This window comes from Epinephelus fuscoguttatus, linkage group LG6 (genome assembly GCF_011397635.1).
Source record: "Epinephelus fuscoguttatus linkage group LG6, E.fuscoguttatus.final_Chr_v1".
Taxonomy (NCBI): Eukaryota; Metazoa; Chordata; class Actinopteri; order Perciformes; family Serranidae; genus Epinephelus; species Epinephelus fuscoguttatus.
Window position 1 is genome coordinate 5540229 of NC_064757.1, and position 19014 is coordinate 5559242.

General features: G+C 40.8%; 1 protein-coding gene across 1 annotated transcript in view; it reads right to left on the bottom strand.

Moving 5' to 3' along the window:
• Positions 1 to 18266, bottom strand: part of npr3 (natriuretic peptide receptor 3) — a 45285-nt gene extending 27019 nt beyond the window's left edge. Inside the window, exon 1 of the mRNA XM_049578800.1 lies at positions 17074 to 18266. Within this exon, the coding sequence (XP_049434757.1) occupies positions 17074 to 17734 (661 nt within the window). The 5' untranslated portion in view covers positions 17735 to 18266. The remainder of the gene's footprint in view (positions 1 to 17073) is intronic.
• Between the last annotated feature and the right edge of the window lie 748 nt (positions 18267 to 19014).

A 19014-nucleotide genomic window follows, 5' to 3' on the forward strand; every position in this document is an offset into this window, starting at 1 on the left:
GCCTTTAATAATTACTATGGCCACTACAGGTTGCCACTAACAATAAAGTTGTACAGTTGTAATTGCTGCTTGTACAAAAGACCTATGATGAGGTAATTTAGAGATGAAATGACAGAGACAGAGGGAGAAAGAGCTGGAAGAGGCAGCCTTTTCTTAATAAGAAATTTTATGTCATTTGGGTTTATGTTTAGCTAGATACAATGAACATGTCTGTTTGTGACCCCCCTATGTTCTTTAAACAGTGTATAATATTCAGTGGCATCTAGCCATGAGGATTACAGATTGCAACAAGCTGAAGATTCACCTGGTTCGACTTCCTTCATTGTTGATTGTTCAGAGCAGGTTTTTACCTGAGGTCTCTTTCTCTCCAAAACAAGTGGACAAGGTGATTTAAACTGCTAAAAACACTGAATACATTAGTTTCATGTTAAAATCAGTGTTTCTCCCACGCTGTTTGGCATGTCAGAGACAGGCTGCTTTTAATAACTTATAGTATGATTGAGATGAGACAAAAAATTGATGTTTTTCTGATAGCATGCTAATGTTCACATTTTAGTGACAGTGTTAGCATGCTAATTCGTATTAAACACAATGTACAACTAATGTTAATGGGAATGTCATTAGTTTTGCAGGTATTTAGTTATTAATTAAAGTATTGGACAAACTGACAATCTGACTTGCTAATGGTCCTAGATGAGAAGTCAGTAGAACACGCAAGTCATTGAGATTCATCCCCTGGGGAACAAAAAAAACAAAAAAAAACAAAACAAAATCTGAACCAGATTTTGCCTTAATCCATCAAGCAAATGTTGAGATATTTCACTGAATGAGTGAAAACTTTGACCTGCAGGTGGTGTCTAAGCTTTATTTTCTGGGGTTCATGAATATCTGTACCAAATTTCCACCTTACCAAGTGTCTATTAGTATCATCAGTCACCCTTGTGCAGTATATGTATGGGGGTCAAAGGGCAGGTCCCACAATGGTCCGAATAAAGTTAAATTATTCAGCGTTTGTATTGTAACAGTGAAAGTTGCACTGAAGTCAGGATGAATTCATGATAAGAAATCTAAGTGTTTGAAGAAGAAGGTTATCTTCAAAGGGAGAGAGTATTGCCTGGCAAAATTCTCTTTGAGTGATACAGATTTTCAGCTGAGGGAATACATTACAAATGCAAACTTGCTGAGCTGTACGAATGAAGCTCTGTAATTACAATAGCGTAAACTGTATGCATTGTGGTGCATTAATTTTTACTTATGCTTTCAGTTGGTGATGCAGAAAATCTGAGCAAGAATAATGTATGCTGTGCTACTTGCAAGGCTGAACTACTGAATTTATTTGTAGTGTTCTCTGGCCATTTGCCTAAGCCGGCTCTAAAAGAAGCCTTCTATAAATCCCAGGTAGCATACATTAATAGTTCACTATATTATTAATCAATATGATGTTTACTTATTTATGAAATGTGAAGTAATTCCTTCATAGGATTTCCTAGGGTCATAAGTGCAATAGACCCCACCCACATACCCATCACTGGAGTCTTAGGGGAACATTAGTGCCATTTTTTTCATAGAAAGTCCTTTCACAGCATCACTTGTATAGTCTGGTGGAGCGAGGTTCACTTGATCGCTTACATTTTTTGCGAGGCAGAGTCAAATGATACCAAACCTTATATGGGATGGGAACCCGCACAGATCCTTAGGAGGATGGCCTGGAATACAAAGACAGTAATGAAATGTTCTTAGAAGAACTCCTGTTCCCTGAAGGAGAGGAATGAGGTACAACAAATATACTCTGGGACAGTTTGATGACCAGCTAGCTGCAGTACAGATATCACTCACAGATATGCCCTTTAAACAAAGCCCCTATAAGTTGAATGTGCCCTCATACTGTGAGCCAGCAGAAGACCTCTGCTGTCGTAAGCAAGGGCGCTAGCCTCTACAATCCAGTGAGAAAGCTGCTGTTCAGACAGGCCTTTGCCCTTGGCCAGATTAGCAAAAAGGATAAATAACTGGTCAGATAAAAGCAAACTCTGGGTGCGGTCTTTGTAGGTACATAGCACATGCACCGGACACAGGGAGCGCACCTTCTTCTGCTCCTTGGAAGCTATAGGCTGCAGGTACAGCCTTGGTAAAATATGCCACACTCAGGCTCAATGAGATCTGGGTACTGGGTGTCATGGGTACAAGTGGGATGCACAAAGCATGAAAGCCTACCCGCTTTGTATAGCCCAAAGTAAGAAGCAATGCAGACCTGCATAAGAGAAATTTCATATCTGCAGACTAAATATCAAATAATATCAAACAGGGGTCCACAAAGAGCCTCCAGCATCAAAGCTAAATCCCATTATGGGATACTTGATTGATGGCTGTCCTGGTTGTCGTTAGCCTCGTTGTGCACACAGCCAGTGAAAATGAATCCAGAATTGAAATACTCACATCTTTAACAGCCAGAGCAGCAATCGTAGGTTCCATTATGCGTACAACCACTAAAATTGTCCGGAAATGCATGCATGCATGTCTTTGTGCATTGAAACTGCACAAGGCAATGGTGAAATGCAGCCACTCTTCGCTCCAACAGACATGTTTGTCTGAAAATGCAGCATGTTTCCAACCCATGAATAGAAAATCGCTGACTCGGGCTTATACAACTTTTATGTAAATTCACTGCAAAGCTAAGTTTATGGATGTGTGACAGAACCAGGGACAGCTGTAGCACTGCCCGCTCTCTGAAGCTGGCTATTAGCTCCCTATTGTCCAGATAGGCCAAAATTCAGATGCATCTCACCTAGAGGAGGAAGATTTTGACTAGTGCTACTGGGCAGCAGTTGTTCAAGCATAGTGCTTTGCTCTTTTTGGGGACAGGGACAATGCTGGTCTTCTTGAAACATGTGGGGACTGCAGACTGGAGCAGTGAGAGGTTGAAAATGAATGTGAAAACATCTGACAGTTGGTCTGTGCACACCTTGAGAGCTCAGCCAGGGATGTCTGGGTGGCTTGTGTAGATTAATCCTTTTGCAAGATCTGAACACATCTGCTCCGGATATGACTACAGGGCAGGAGTCCTGGGCATTTTGTATCTCCTCAGATGTGGAGTTGGTCTCAAACTGTGCATAGAATGTGTTCAGATCATCTGGGAGATGCAGACATTACCTCAGCACTGCACATGTAGAATGTAATAGTTCCTAGTCCAACCCATGTTTCTGGTTTTGGGGCTTTATTAGTAAGACTCTACTTTGTCCCTGTATTGTCTCTTAGCACTACTAATAGATCTCCAGAGCACATACCCAGACTTCTTTGACTCATCCATGTCACCTGGGTTGTATGTGCTTTAAGTAAATTAAAGTAGACTTAAAGCACAGCCTTGCCCGTTAACCCAGAGCTTCTGATGCGAGAATGTCCATACAGTAATCCTCTGTTGGATATCACTGATACATTTACCAGTGTAGCAAATACCCGTGTCCATTTATGTGTCTATATTGTGCTCCTGAAACAAATACCACTCTGTAGTGCTGAAGCAGGAGGAGGAGCTTGAGATATGGCAGCTGTGCTCAGCACCATCTTGAGCCGTAGACTACATATGTGAAATAAAGATTAAAAGATTTTAAAGATTTAAAGAAGATTAAAACATATGGCACTATATGGCACTATTTAAACTGAACAAGCAAAACAACAAGTGCCAGGTGGTCTAAATATAAATTGGAAGGTGATTAATAAATGAAATCTTAGTTATATCATGAGACTCTTAACTCTAACGCATGATGACAACAGCCTAAAAAATAAATTAACTTCTCCAGGAAATCCTGTTATGTCCTGGGTGGTCCAGAGCAGCATGACATGAACACATAGCTCCATAAATATGCATCCAAAGGCAGACAGCTTGGGGTTTAAACAGTTACTTACTACAATGATGATAGACATAGTAAATAGTAAAGCATGATCACATCAACCCATATTTGATCATGCTTTACTATTTACAATGATGATAGACATAGTAAAGCATGATCATATCAACCCATATTTCAGTTTTAATTTTAATATATCTTGTGTTGTTAATGCTTACATCATAGTATTGCATCTGCACTGTAATGTACCTCCAGAATAAAACTTGAAAACCACTTGGTAAAATGGAAGTTGCACAGGATTTGTTATCCCCAGTCATCTACCATCTCTCCCATAAACGTTCAAAAAAAGTTCATGTTATTAACAGACCAGTCTGATGTGTGTTGAGATGTGTTTTTTTTCTCTGCATTCTGAGGTAGGCTGGTTTTATTTGCCTGTAATTGAATGCAGTTAAATACAGTGTATAAGCTTGCATAATGCACTTCTCCAATCAGAGACGACAGATTCATCAACATATCTGTAACATATCTTCAGGTGTCTGCAGGGATTTAATGAGCTGATTATGCCAGTTCGCTTCGGTGAACTTCATATCTTACAGTCTAATCAGCTTTTCAAAATGTAAATGTGATGTAAATGAGAGTGATCTGAATATTCCGGGAGAGAGTGATGAAATATTGTAGGCTTAGACAGCTTTAACTAAAGTAAAGCAGCTTCTCAATCATCAGTTTTCTTCATGGTGTAATGTAGGGTTTTCATCTGTGTTTAATGATAATCCATCACCATGTGCAGCATGTTTAAAGTGAAACAATATCCCACAAAAAAATGATGACATCACTTCACCTTGCATACTAAGGTGACATCAACAACATCACTAAGACGCCCAAGTCAGATTTTTCATCCTTTTCCAGCTCTCACCTTTAACAAACCCAGCGATTACAGTAATCATATTAACTTGAATTTTTATCTATTTTAAGGAGGCCCTAAAATGATTATCAGAATCAGAAATTCTTACAAAATGTCCTGAGGGGAAATTGTGATTCGTTACAGTCGCTCAGTGTAAAGAGTAGATAATTATAAAAAGTAAGAATAAGTATGAAATAGAAGTATGTAAATATAAAATAATAAAATAGAAAGAAAAATGTGCATTAAACAAATATGTGTATAATATATACAAATATGTGTACTGTGCTACATATATATATATATATATATATATATATATATATATATATATATATATATATATATATATATATATATATACAGTACAGGCCAAAAGTTTGGACACACCTTCTCATTCAATGCGTTTTCTTTATTTTCATGACTATTTACATTGTAGATTCTCACTGAAGGCATCAAAACTATGAATGAACACATGTGGAGTTATGTACTTAACAAAAAAAAGGTGAAATAACTGAAAACATGTTTTATATTCTAGTTTCTTCAAAATAGCCACCCTTTGCTCTGATTACTGCTTTGCACACTCTTGGCATTCTCTCCATGAGCTTCAAGAGGTAGTCACCTGAAATGGTTTCCACTTCACAGGTGTGCCTTATCAGGTTAATTAGTGGAATTTCTTGCTTTATCAATGGGGTTGGGACCATCAGTTGTGTTGTGCAGAAGTCAGGTTAATACACAGCTGACAGCCCTATTGGACAACTGTTAAAATTCATATTATGGCAAGAACCAATCAGCTAACTAAAGAAAAACGAGTGGCCATCATTACTTTAAGAAATGAAGGTCAGTCAGTCCGGAAAATTGCAAAAACTTTAAATGTGTCCCCAAGTGGAGTCGCAAAACCATCAAGCGCTACAACAAAACTGGCACACATGAGGACCGACCCAGGAAAGGAAGACCAAGAGTCACCTCTGCTTCTGAGGATAAGTTCATCCGAGTCACCAGCCTCAGAAATCGCAAGTTAACAGCAGCTCAGATCAGAGACCAGATGAATGCCACACAGAGTTCTAGCAGCAGACCCATCTCTAGAACAACTGTTAAGAAGAGACTGCGCGAATCAGGCCTTCATGGTCAAATAGCTGCTAGGAAACCACTGCTAAGGAGAGGCAACAAGCAGAAGAGATTTGTTTGGGCCAAGAAACACAAGGAATGGACATTAGACCAGTGGAAATCTGTGCTTTGGTCTGATGAGTCCAACTTTGAGATCTTTGGTTCCAACTGCCGTGTCTTTGTGAGACGCAGAAAAGGTGAACGGATGGATTCCACATGCCTGGTTCCCACTGTGAAGCATGGAGGAGGAGGTGTGATGGTGTGGGGGTGTTTTGCTGGTGACACTGTTGGGGATTTACTCAAAATTGAAGGCACACTGAACCAGCATGGCTACCACAGCATCCTGCAGCAACATGCCATCCCATCCGGTTTGCGTTTAGTTGGACGATCATTTATTTTTCAACAGGACAATGACCCCAAACACACCTCCAGGCTGTGTAAGGGCTATTTGACCAAGAAGGAGAGTGATGGAGTGCTGCGGCAGATGACCTGGCCTCCACAGTCACCGGACCTGAACCCAATCGAGATGGTTTGGGGTGAGCTGGACCGCAGAGTGAAGGCAAAGGGGCCAACAAGTGCTAAACACCTCTGGGAACTCCTTCAAGACTGTTGGAAAACCATTTCAGGTGACTACCTCTTGAAGCTCATGGAGAGAATGCCAAGAGTGTGCAAAGCAGTAATCAGAGCAAAGGGTGGCTATTTTGAAGAAACTAGGATATAAAACATGTTTTCAGTTATTTCACCTTTTTTTGTTAAGTACATAACTCCACATGTGTTCATTCATAGTTTTGATGCCTTCAGTGAGAATCTACAATGTAAATAGTCATGAAAATAAAGAAAACGCATTGAATGAGAAGGTGTGTCCAAACTTTTGGCCTGTACTGTATATATATATATATATATATATACACATATATACACACACACACACATATATATAGGCGGCTTATGGTAGAGAAATGGCTTATGGCAGAGAAATGAACATTCAATTCACGGGCAACAGCTCTGGTGGACATTCCTGCAGTCAGCATGCCAAATGCACGCTCCCTCAAAACTTGCGACATCTGTGCCATTGTGCTGTGTGATAAAACTAAACATTTTAGAGTGGCCTTTTATTGTGGCCAGCCTAAGGCACACCTGTGCAATAATCATGCTGTCTAATCAGCATCTATATATGCCACACCTGTGAGGTGGGATGGATCGGCAAAGGAGAAGTGCTCACTAACACAGATTTAGACAGATTTGTGAACAATATTTGAGGGAAATGGTCTTTTGTGTGTATTGAAAATGTTTTAGATCTTTGAGTTCAGCTCATGAAAAATGGGAGCAAAAACAAAAGTGTTGCGTTTATATTTTTGTTCAGTGTAGTTAGGGCTGGCTCAGGCTTCCCTTAGACCAGCCCTTAGTTAGGCTTACATAGGCCTAGTCTGCAAGCCTCTGCTAGCTTCCCGATGAATTAGCTCTCTGTTTGGATCCAACCGGAGCACCAAGCCCTGGTTTGTTGTTCAGGTTAAAGTGGGAAGAAGCAGTGGGTTTATCAGGCAGCTGAGTGAAGCTGGGTTAAGTGGAGGCTGCGGAGGAAACACCCTATCTGCTGTGAGGGTCCAAAGGACAGAGGGATGTCATATGCTGTAAAGCCCTCTGAGGCAAACTGTAGTTTGTGAAATTGGGCTTTATAAATAAAATTTAATTTACTTTAATTAAACTCATTGTCATGTTCATGAGCTTTGTGACATGGCACGTTGTCCTGCTGAAGTAGTCATCAGGGCCCAGTATTTCAAAACTTGTAATCTGGATCAGAATAATCCAGATAATGAATCCTCCTTTTCTCAGTCAGGGATCAAGGTGATCCTGCTGACTTTATCTGGGTATTTCAAAACATTGGCAGGGTGGATCACTTTGATCCCAATCTGACTGGATACGGATTTCCAAATCTCACGACTCCGCCCCCGGATCTGAAACATTTCCCTTTTGGGGGCGTGTCTTGCAGATTATGACGCATTGCGCTCGGTCTCTATGGCGGACTACTTCACGAAGGGAGCAGTTGGTAACACAGCTTTCACAACAAAATGTAAATTTACCTTTACCTAATGTGTAGCGTTTTTAAGGCCATACGAAGGCCACCCACCATCTGATGTGGGCCAGCTATCTGAATTGTCACCTACTTAAAACGTGGGCATACCGATCTCTAATTGAGCCGAGGTCATGCTAATGGTAGCTAACGCGACTCCATTGACTCGCTAGCAGGCTAGCGAGGTAGCTGGCTTTGTTAGTGTATTTTGCGGTCTATGACTTGATTTAAAAGGTAATTAATCTGAAGTACATCATACATGAACTCTTTAAACACCAACCTGTTCAGAGTTTGACGTTATGTTATTGCCAACACAGCGGACTTTAAAAAAGTAGGGTTGGCTCGGTATGAGAAAAAAAAAGGGTCCGGTTTTTGTAAAAAAAAAAAAAAAAACAAAACAAAACAAAAAAAAAAAAACGCATCAAGTCGGTAATACTGGATTTTCGCCACTTGGGGGCGCAATTGACTCATTTAAAATAAAAAAAACAACCTTAGGACAACAGAGTGACAGTAACAAGTTGTTTCTTTTATTCCTTACAAATAAATTTTGCAGCTTACTCAATCAGTGCAAACAAGGGTTGCCTCCTTCGTCTGGCTCAAAGCCAAAGTGTTGCCATAGTGGCGCATTCTTTGATTTCTTTGAGACTAAATTGTCCGCCATTATCGACTCCCCGTCACTATTAAACAAACTCCAGGCTACAGTAGAGGCCTCGGCGCACGCGCACTCGCACCCCCTAGGTCAGTTGTTGTCCATGTGCTTATTATGTTAATCACTGTGTTGTTTCTTGCACTCTATGTAAAGAAAATAATGTGCTATACAAATAAATTTGCTTTGCATTGCATTTCCTTACCTTTGTCTGAACACAAACATATGTTGGATGTTTTGGTACAAACAAGTTACAATGTTAGGTGAAACTAGACGTTGAGAAATAGGTCTGTATTTGTTACTCTTATTTACAGCAGTTTCATGAAGTATGGCCAAACAATATTTTCTATGTTTGAAATTACTTGCAACTAAAACACTAATTTAGATTAAGTGTAATGAACATCTTGAGTAACAATATCTAGGAGAAGTGGAGCTGAGGCTTTGTCAAATCCACCTCTGAGGTGGGATCCAAATAATCCTGAAATTTGGTATCAAATTGATCCAGATCTCTGCCTTAACTTTTGAAATACCCAAATGCAGCCTTTTTCTGGATTAAAGGGAGGACTGGATTGCCAGATCTGAATCCTGATCCTCAGGATCAGGATCCTCTTGATCTGTGTTGAAATACCCAGTTTTCAGATCAGATCAGGATTTAATCCAATCTGGCCAGGATAATCCTATCAGATCACTTTGAAATACTGGGCCCAGAAGATGAGTACACTGTGGTCATAAAGGGATGGACACTTTCAGCAACAATACTCAGGTAGGCTGTGGCATTTGAATGATGCTCAGTTGGTACTAAGGGCCCCAAAGAATGCCAAGAAAATATCCCCTGCGCCATTACACCACCACAACCAGCCTGAACCGTTGATACAAGGCAGGATGGATCCATGCTTTCATGTTGTGAAATCTGACCTATCAGACCAGGCAACGTTTTTCCAATCTTATATTGTCAAATTTTGGTGAGTTTGTGTGAATTGTAGCTTTAATTTCCTTTTGTTAGCTGACAGGAGTGGCATGCCGTGTGGTCATCTGCTAGCCCATCTGCTTCAAAGTTCGACGTGTTGTTCGTTCAGAGATGGTCTTCTGCATACCTTGGTTGTAAAGAGTGATTATTTGAGTTACTGTTGCCTTTTTATCATCTTTAACCAGTCTGGCCATTCTCCTCTGACCTCTGGCATAGACAAGGTAGAGGTAGAGGTAACTTAAGCTCTCGGTCAGTTACTGTAGTAACAGACTCTATGAACCTAAACTGGTCGGGACCAGGTTTTTCTCAATGAACCTCGAGTTTCTCTCTGTCTCCGCCCTCTTTCAGAGCCACAGACTCCATTTGATTTCCTCATTCATTCAGTCAGCAGGCGAGTTTTGGCGTAGCCTAGTTCTGCCCTCTGTCATTTTAAAAAATCATTAAAGAAATCAGAGTCAGTATTACAAGTCCATTAGGCACAGTAGGTGGCAACTTTTTTCACTAACATGGCATGTCCTTTTGATAACGATCCCATGCATAAAGATGCAGCATTACTGCGCAGAGAATTAAGTATTCATCGGGAGATGGTTATCAGACCGCGCACAGATGTTTTAGCATTTCCACACAATTATCTTTTTGAGCGGTACCGTTTCACGTCACACTCCATCATCTACATACACAACCTAATCCGTCCTGACATTTGCAACATTACCAATCGTAGTCATGCTCTCACATCCCAGCAGATATTGTGTGTTGTGCTGCGTTTCTTTGCAAATGGAAGTTTTTTGTACAATGTTGGAGATGCTGAGCACTTGAGTAAGGCAACTGTATGCAGGGCGGTCAGAAAAGTGTGCTTGTTTTACGGCATCTGCCTTCTTTCTGTTGGCTCAGTAGAAGTCTGTGTTAGTTTAAATAGGCTTAATTATTTAACAGAACATGATATAGATGAGAAGACATTTATGTGTGTGAAAACAGCATTATGTTGGGGATAAAACAACTGCATAGTCAAACAGTCACTTAATATTTACTTTACATTGTAAAACATGATCAAAATGAGGTACCCCCATGAGATTATGCCGAGGTCTTACCTGTTTGAACAATGTTTTCATATTTCATCCTAAACTGCTGCCAAGTGTGTTTCTCCCCCGCGGGATTGCACCTAAATGAAATAAATTAATAGGCTACCATTCAAGCAGTTTTCCCCAGTAATATTATTGTGATTGCAAAGGACTACATTTAAACTTATGCATTGACCCGAGCAGCAATGTTCTCCCACGCCGTCTCCCTCTCTTTTGCAGCTGCAGCGGTGTTGCACTTCTTTTTGAAAACGTGTGCAAACTCGCCGTAGGAGCGCATTAAGATTTCTAATTCTAGTGGGGTGAAAAACGCAGCCCTCCTCTTCCCCATTGCCATGGTGACTCATCGAATCGGGGCTCCATTGATGCTGGCTTTTTATACTTGTGGTGCACACGTTTAACTCCAGGTGAAACTACTCCGAGTTGATTAAACTGATTCAAATCAGCTGTTCTGGAACCAGAAACTCAGAGTTTCCTATCTCAGAGTAGATCAACTCAGAGTTCAGGATTAGACTCAGAGTTTGTTGAACCTGCTTTGTGAAACGGACCCCTGACCTCTAAGCCCGACTAACTCTGCATTAACAAATGCCAACAAAAGAATTGCTGTTGCCTATCGATCCAAAATAAGCCATGATACAATGATGATGATGATATGATTGTTGTTGCTGTTGTTCCTTAAAATACAAAAATACTGTGCTGTACATTGCATCTGCACTAAGGGTCCAATGTATTCAGGATGCATGCACACAAAAAACAAATAAACTGAGAATGATTGCATTTGGCAATTTGGTACTAGAGTAGTTTTCCCAATGTAATTATCTATGCTATTAAATGACCTCAAACATGACCTGTTTAGTACAGTGACAATATCAGTTATTTTTGTTGTATTAAATGCCAGCAATATTATTTAAGTTCTAAACCTTGGTAGGCAAAGGTGAAGAGGTTAGCAATCTGGGGGAGCAGGGAGAAGCAGGCTGCATACCCTATAGACCAACGGCCCAGCTGAAGGTGGCACGGTAAAAACAAGAGAAAGCATTCAAACAAATGTGAAGACCCACAAGAGTCCTCAGCTCTGTCGCAACAAAAAAAATGTTGGTGTCGGTGGTGTTGTTTGTTCCTGCAAACCACAAATACATGTTGTATCAACTTTTATGAAGTGAAGTATATGAGATGACTTTGCCATGCAGAGGTGGAGGGGATGTTGGATGGCGTGACACCCGGGCAAGATGCCTGCCAAGTTGCAGACCACTGTTTGAGACCAACAAACACTGGAACTGGTTGTGTTTTTGAAAGCTATGGCTGTATTTCCAATATCTGTTTAAGCACCAAACTCGGATGTTTTTTTAAAGACCCGTCGTTATTTTGTCAAAGGCAATAGTGCCAGGAAATCTGGGTACTTTTAGCCAAAACATGACCATTTCTCACCATTACTAAATGGGTTTTATGCCTAACCTGGTTAACCAAGATTAAATGTCAAGTTTCAACATATCTGCTACATGATAATGTACAAATGTAACATATTGGTGGTTTGCAGACACGTACAATGCCCTCTGTCGGGTTTCAGCCAGCAACTACCTCCTAGAAGGACACAGCACGCTGCCCCCTGACTGAGTCAGACTCGAGCTAGCTGCAATACACGGATATGGCACCCCTCTCAACTGTTTCACTCTTTATTGTTAAAAAGAAAAAACAGCGTTTAGCTATCCTCGAGACGAACCCATGAAGGCCAGCTCTCCAACCTAAATGAAGGCAAGTGGACAAAACGCTAAACTCATCTCTCTTCTTCCCGCTCTCACATCGACTCCAGCATGTGGAAATCAATGAATCAGTGGGTGCATGTGCAAGGTGGGGCTTTTATAGCCTGATGTGTCTTAATTTTCCATGTCGATTACCCCACCTGGGGATAACAAACATTATTTCTGGACTCCTGCCGGACCCAGTCTGCAAACCAGTACCAGGGCTGCCAAGTTTGAGAAAATGACAAGAGTGAGACTTTAGTGTCATGATGCATTCGGAAAAATTTTGGCCTTTTTTAACATTGATTTGGCCTGTTTTAACGTCGATTTATACCCTAAGACTGATGTCCTCACCTCCATGCCAGCGGCTCTCCCTGCACTGTGGCCTCCTAATGCTAGTTTTACAGTGGTTCTTAAAGTGGATTCCAGGGACTCTGTGGGTTCCTTTAGGGGGGTCTAAATTGACCCTTACAAGGTCTGTAACTCTGACACACACACACACACACACACACACACATTGAGACTAACGTTAGACTCTCTTTTTTAAGTGTGAACTGGCCAAGAGAAGAGGCAAATAAATGTTACACAGCTCTGCAACAAATACAGGACAATGATAGACTTATAGCAGCCTTAAAACAGTACATATTAACTAACTCAAGGAGAAACAGCGAATCAACAGTGAACAAAATTGGGTAGTTACCTACCGTCCGTCTTCTAGCAAGCAAGAGAACGTTGAGTGGGTTTTAAATGTCGGCGCTGTTGTGTGTGAAAGACAGTTAGAGAAGCCAAGACCTGCCTTACGTTGCTTCTGATTGGTTTATATTGCGTGTTGCCTTCCGTGGTTGGTTAGATTTAGGCACAGAGGACTGATAGATTGGTCTGGGATTGGTTATCTCGGTCAGTCAATCAGAGTTACTCGAACTACGGCAAGCTGCGAGGACCAAAGTTTATTATCATGAAAAAAATAAATATAGAGTATTGAATGGGGAAATATAAGCGTGAGAAATGTCAAGTGTGGCGTGTGGTGTGAGAATGGGTCAAATTGCGTGACTGTCACACTCAAAGCGTGATGCTTGGCAGCTCTGCAGTACCCATCTGCAAAGCTCAACGCCAGGACCAACATTTATCATAAATTATCGTGAAATCAGTTCTGGATCTGAATCCGACCCCTTACTATACAGTAGCTAAGACCTGCAGCTCATCAAATGGGCTTAGAGCTGCTGCTGTACTGTATAAGAAGTATACATTACAGCGGGACACCACTATGCTGTAGGGGCACTCTGCATGTTTCAAATGCTTTAACAGTGCAGAATGTGGCTGTGTGTAATAAGATTGTGCTTTTAAAGGACATTGTTTACAAGATCATTTTGGCAGTTGCATTACAGTCATGCACATGTGCACAATTTTCATGTTCAATAACCCAGAAACCCAGGTTTTCTATGTTGAATCTTTCTGAATCTGTAGATATTTTTCTGGAAATGTGAATGTGACAGTGTTCCTGATTAGCATTGGCAAAGCTGAGTAATGCAGCAGAATCATCAATATGATATTGTTAACTGATGTTGTATCTGGATTTGTTGGTCAGCATTTATACACAGGTGCATCCCTAATATAAAATGCTGAAGCAAGCTGTTAACAGCCTGCCTCTCTCCTCTAACACTGCTCAGTTTTTTGTTTAAAGCTGTACAATCATTGCTGAAACCCTTTAAACCTCTCAGTTAAGCACCTGACATGCCAGGAATACTAATTACTTGCCATTAGGTGCACTTTGTGGTTCTGCAGCGTTTAGCATGTATAATATATGCTAATTTATACAACACCTCTGTGATATGAGGTGATGTAACCAGGAACTGTTATGACCGGAGGATTGTAGTCAACAAGCTGCTTATCCAGTGCTGGAACATCTTTAGCATACAGTTTAATTTAGTCACTCATAAATATCTCACTGGCCCACCTTTCCTGAAATTGTGCAGAATAACAAAATGACAGTGTTTAAGGTATTTCATCACTGTAAGAGCTCCGTTCACTCAGTTTCAAGCACATATAGAGAGAGGGCGTCCTGTTTTGGTCACTTGCTTAGTTCTAAAGTCTAAACAATTTCAAGCAGCTAACCAGTGTGGCTCATCTCTTCAGCGTGTAGATGTGAGTTGATGTTCCACGCTAACAGCAGGACATTATGTGAGTCTGTCTGAGTGATGAAGAATATGGGTGGTGTGAGGACAAATGAAACATGGATGCCCAACACTGGTGTTTCTCCTCAGTGTCAGCTCCTACATGAGAGATGGATACAGTGGCTTTACTTGGCTCAGCAGCTTATGAATGTTACTGATCTAATCAATATTTATTTAAATTATTTAAGGAATACTTCACCCACAAAATGACCGTTTTACATCAGTTATTCATTGCATGTTACCTTAAATTTGCGAGGAAAACTTTGTTTTTCTGGCATGCCTCCACAGTGTATGGAGAATCCCAAAAAGGCCAACATTCTTCATGAGTTGAACTAATCAGGGTCCACAGTTAACAACAGCAAACCCAGTGGTGTAGTACAGGGTATACACAAGTATATGGGGTATAACCACTTCTTCTTCTGGCTGTTTACAGTATACCCACCTATTAGCCAAAAAGCCAAAGGATAGAAGAGTATACCCACCTCCTCCTCAGTAACGTCCCCATCTACCTAGTACTACACCCACCTCATCAGCTAGCACTACACCACTGCGCAAAACTATACCAAAACATCTGTTCACAAACTGTCACACAACTTGTGCAGTATAATCCAAGTCTCATTACCAATTCATATGCTCACTCAATGCTTCCGAAACACATTTTTGCTAAACCTAACCATTGAAAGCAAGTTAGTACAAACACTCTCATGCACGGCTGAGCAGCGTGCCTGGGCACGCGCATGTTTGAACTCTGCTCAAGTGGAGCTCATACACACGCGCCTGCTCAGGCATGCTCAGGGTACACCACTTGTGGGCTTCAGTGTTTTAAAACAGAATGTTTTGATGAAAATGCATGTGTTTGGCAAGTACTGAGCATACGACTGGATAAATAAGACTTGGATTATACTGTATGTGTTGTGTGAGAGTTTGTAAATGGATGTTTTGATATAGTTTTGCTGTTGTTAGACACGGCCCACGTTGTTCAAATCATGAGGAATGTTTGCCTTTTTTGGATTCTCCGTTCAACACGGAGGCATGGGAGAAAAGAGAGTTTTCTTTGAAGGAAACACAAAGTGAGTAATCAATACACAGATGCTCATTTTGCAGGTGATGTTTTCCTATAATGCAATCTGAAACTGTGACAAATGTCCAATCTTTATTGACCAAAGTTTCTATACATTGGTTAATTTATCTGACTGATTGGTTGATTATTGATTTCTGTCAACTGACAGAAGATTAGTGAGCAACTATTCTGACAGCCATGCAACATTTTTCATGCAAAAATGCCAAACATAGATTCCTATTTCTGTGAACCTGAAGTCATTCCTGTGCATACTGGTCCTGAATGGATCCCTTCTTGTTGTGATTTATAATGTAAGTGAACAGACTTTGTTAGGGTGAAAATGCATTCTAAAGTTCAGCTAAAACTAATACGAGGCTTCAAATCAAATTATTGTCTTCCACAATCAGTCTGCTTAATAAAGTCTTCTCTCTCGGTTTCCCTGGATAGTGTTTACAAGATGAGCTGCAGAGGACCGATAGTGACACTGGGGGGTTACAACCAGTAGTAATAATGATGAGAATTGAAGTTTATCAAATTTCCAAATGACTGTTTTGGACAGTGGAGAGGAGACAGTGAGGAGGCAGGGCCTAAAAATGTACTACTACACAAATCACACCCTTTATAAGGATTCTGATACAGGTTACCTGTAAACTGAACAGGTGTACATTTGTGTTAGTCCCACTATCAATCAAACTACTTCACAGTAGGAGATGAAGTATGTGTGTGTGTGTGGGATGTGCAAAAATTTGATGCAGGGCATTTGCTGTAAAATAACTTTTTGCATCTGTGCAATTACTATGTGTAGGGCACTTGTGCAATAATTTTGTATAAGACATTTGTGCAATGACCAATACACCATGCAATACTAATGTAAAGGCCTGCATGTGGGCATGTGTGTATTATAAAACTAGCTGTAGATTTTCTGTTCTCTTTTATTTTCTTCTTTGTTCTCTTTTGCGTTTTGGATTGTTGGTGGGCAAATTTACGATTTGCATTTTCTAAACCATTTTCTGGCGTTCTGATCAAACACTGGGAAAATAATCAGCAGATATCGATAATAAATTTAATCATTAGTTGCAGCCCGAATTTAATGCCTGGTGGTATGACCTGTAAAAACAAGAAAAACTTTGCGTTTGAGATCTTAAATAAGGGAACACGTTGATCACGTAGCCTTACTAATTAGCTCACAGTTATTTACTGTGGATTAACCAGTCAGTATTTTAGCTCCAACAGTGGGCAGATCAGTAGACAAGTGAGGCCAACAAGTAGCATATCTTCATGTGGCAATACGCACATACTTGGGAAAAAAAACAATTTCACCTTTGGTTAATCTCTTTATAAAAAGGAAAGTGACATCGACACTGATTTGTGATGCCATCATTACAATGTCAAATAACCCGACATGTGAGCTGATTAACAGATGACTTATTAAACCTTTCTATACTAATAATGTATTATGTCATTCATTTAGGATACAAAAGGAGTGTTGAAAACGTCATTACCTTCAGTGTCATGGATGTTTTGGAGGATGTCTTCAGTGTCCAAGCGATTATCGTGGTAGAAAGCGTATGTTTTAATGTTAAAGTCAGCCATCAGATGATAGACTCCCTCCAAAGTGAAGTAACAGTTCCGCTCCTCCTTGTCGTCTTCGTAAACCAGCAGCGCGCTCTTCCAGGTGAAGTGCTCAAACATCGCGGTGAAGGTCTCTGCCATTTTCACGTAAGACGGAGCGATGCGGGTCAGGTGGGAGTATTCGGTGTTCTTGTTGCTGAAGCCGGCAGCCAGGGCACCTGCCGAGATCACCGGGATGTCCCAGTGAGATGCCAGCCTCACCACCGCCGCCGCCTCGTACTCGCACACCGGACCCAAAATCAGATCCGGCTTTTGGCCGCACGACCTGTCCACTAACATGAACAGAGCATCATTGACACAGTTAGAGTTCTCAAACTGGATGTTGAAGTGGAACCCGGAGTACTGTCCTCCGTCTGTCTTCAGCCTCTGTTGTGCGTAAAGGATCGCCGGCGCGACTCTTGTATGTGAAAAAGGGTAGGAATTATTTTGTGGCAAAAATACCAAAACCTCTATGTCCTCGGTGATGGTGTTTGTCATAACTGGGTTCAAGACCATCAAAAAGTACACACACAGTGTGCTGAGATGTGGCATGATGCGACTTCCCAAGTCCCACTTCAGGTAAATGAAGTGTGTTGGAGAGATGTTCCTCAAATGTTTCTTTCCTCAAGTTGGCTCCACTTGGCAGTGCACATACAGCTGCAAACAGAAAGCCCTCCGCTGTGAGTAAATGGCTTGGTAGTAAATAACTGTATTTGTCTTTTAAACAAGCGAATCGGTCTGAATGTGTGTGTTTTATTCTGCATTGAGAGTTCCTTCAAAGGCTCCTGAACCTGCTCAAAATATTCCCCCAACAGCTGATCCTGCCAGGCTCGGAGATTCTTCCAGCTCAGCCAGCAACCACCACACACGCTGGCTCCGGCCTGGAGTTTTGAAGCATCTTTTCAGGATTATTCCTGCGTCATCGGAGCGCTGCCCACCTCCTTCTTAAAGCGACACTGCAGCCGAGCTCACAATGAGCCACTTCAACACAGCGTCAGTTAATGGAGTTAATGGGAATTATGGTTCTGTAAGCCTGAAACAACAAGCCAAATACAGAACTTTCCTATGTGTTTTTCAAAGGTGCATTTATTCATGATGCGCATATATCGGGCTGTAGCCAGGGTGAAAAAACACTGCTAATGTGTTACACCTGAAATACATTTCTTTTTTCTCCTTTTTCATTTTGGGGTTTTAGGTATTTAGGACACTAGGGAAAACACGCTATTGTTGGTCCAGCTGGCATGTAATGCTATATTACTGACTGTTGATATATAGTCTCACATCACATAGACTATTATTATATTACAAATATATTCTTTATGTTAGACACATTAGAGTTAGCCTACATTTTATCACAGAGATGTATTTGTAGGCTAGTTGATTTAGTGACTCTCATAGGAACAGCAAGTTTTACTCCTTGAGCAGCTCCTTTGTCAGAAATACAACAAAAGAGAAGTCGTACTATCTGTTTACTGTACAACTTAACAAACTCAGTTATTTTTTGAGAATACCTAAGTCCTCTGTGTTTTTTTAGTTCATGGTGGGCTTACAAGGATAAATTTAGTAAAATTTCAAGAAGGCTACTTTATGTACAGGAACAACAACAACAACAACAACAAAAGCCTCCTTGGCACTCGAATCTGCATGCAAGGTATTTCGCATAATCTAGGGCCGTAACCACATTTTTTAACAGAGGGGGCTGATCTATCTCTCCAGGTAGAATAGAATTTAGAATTTAGAATTAGAATTTCCCCCAAGAGAAATTTTAAGAAACTTAGCAGCTAAGTTGATCATTTTAGAGCATTTTGAAACAAACATCTTAGATCAGGAGT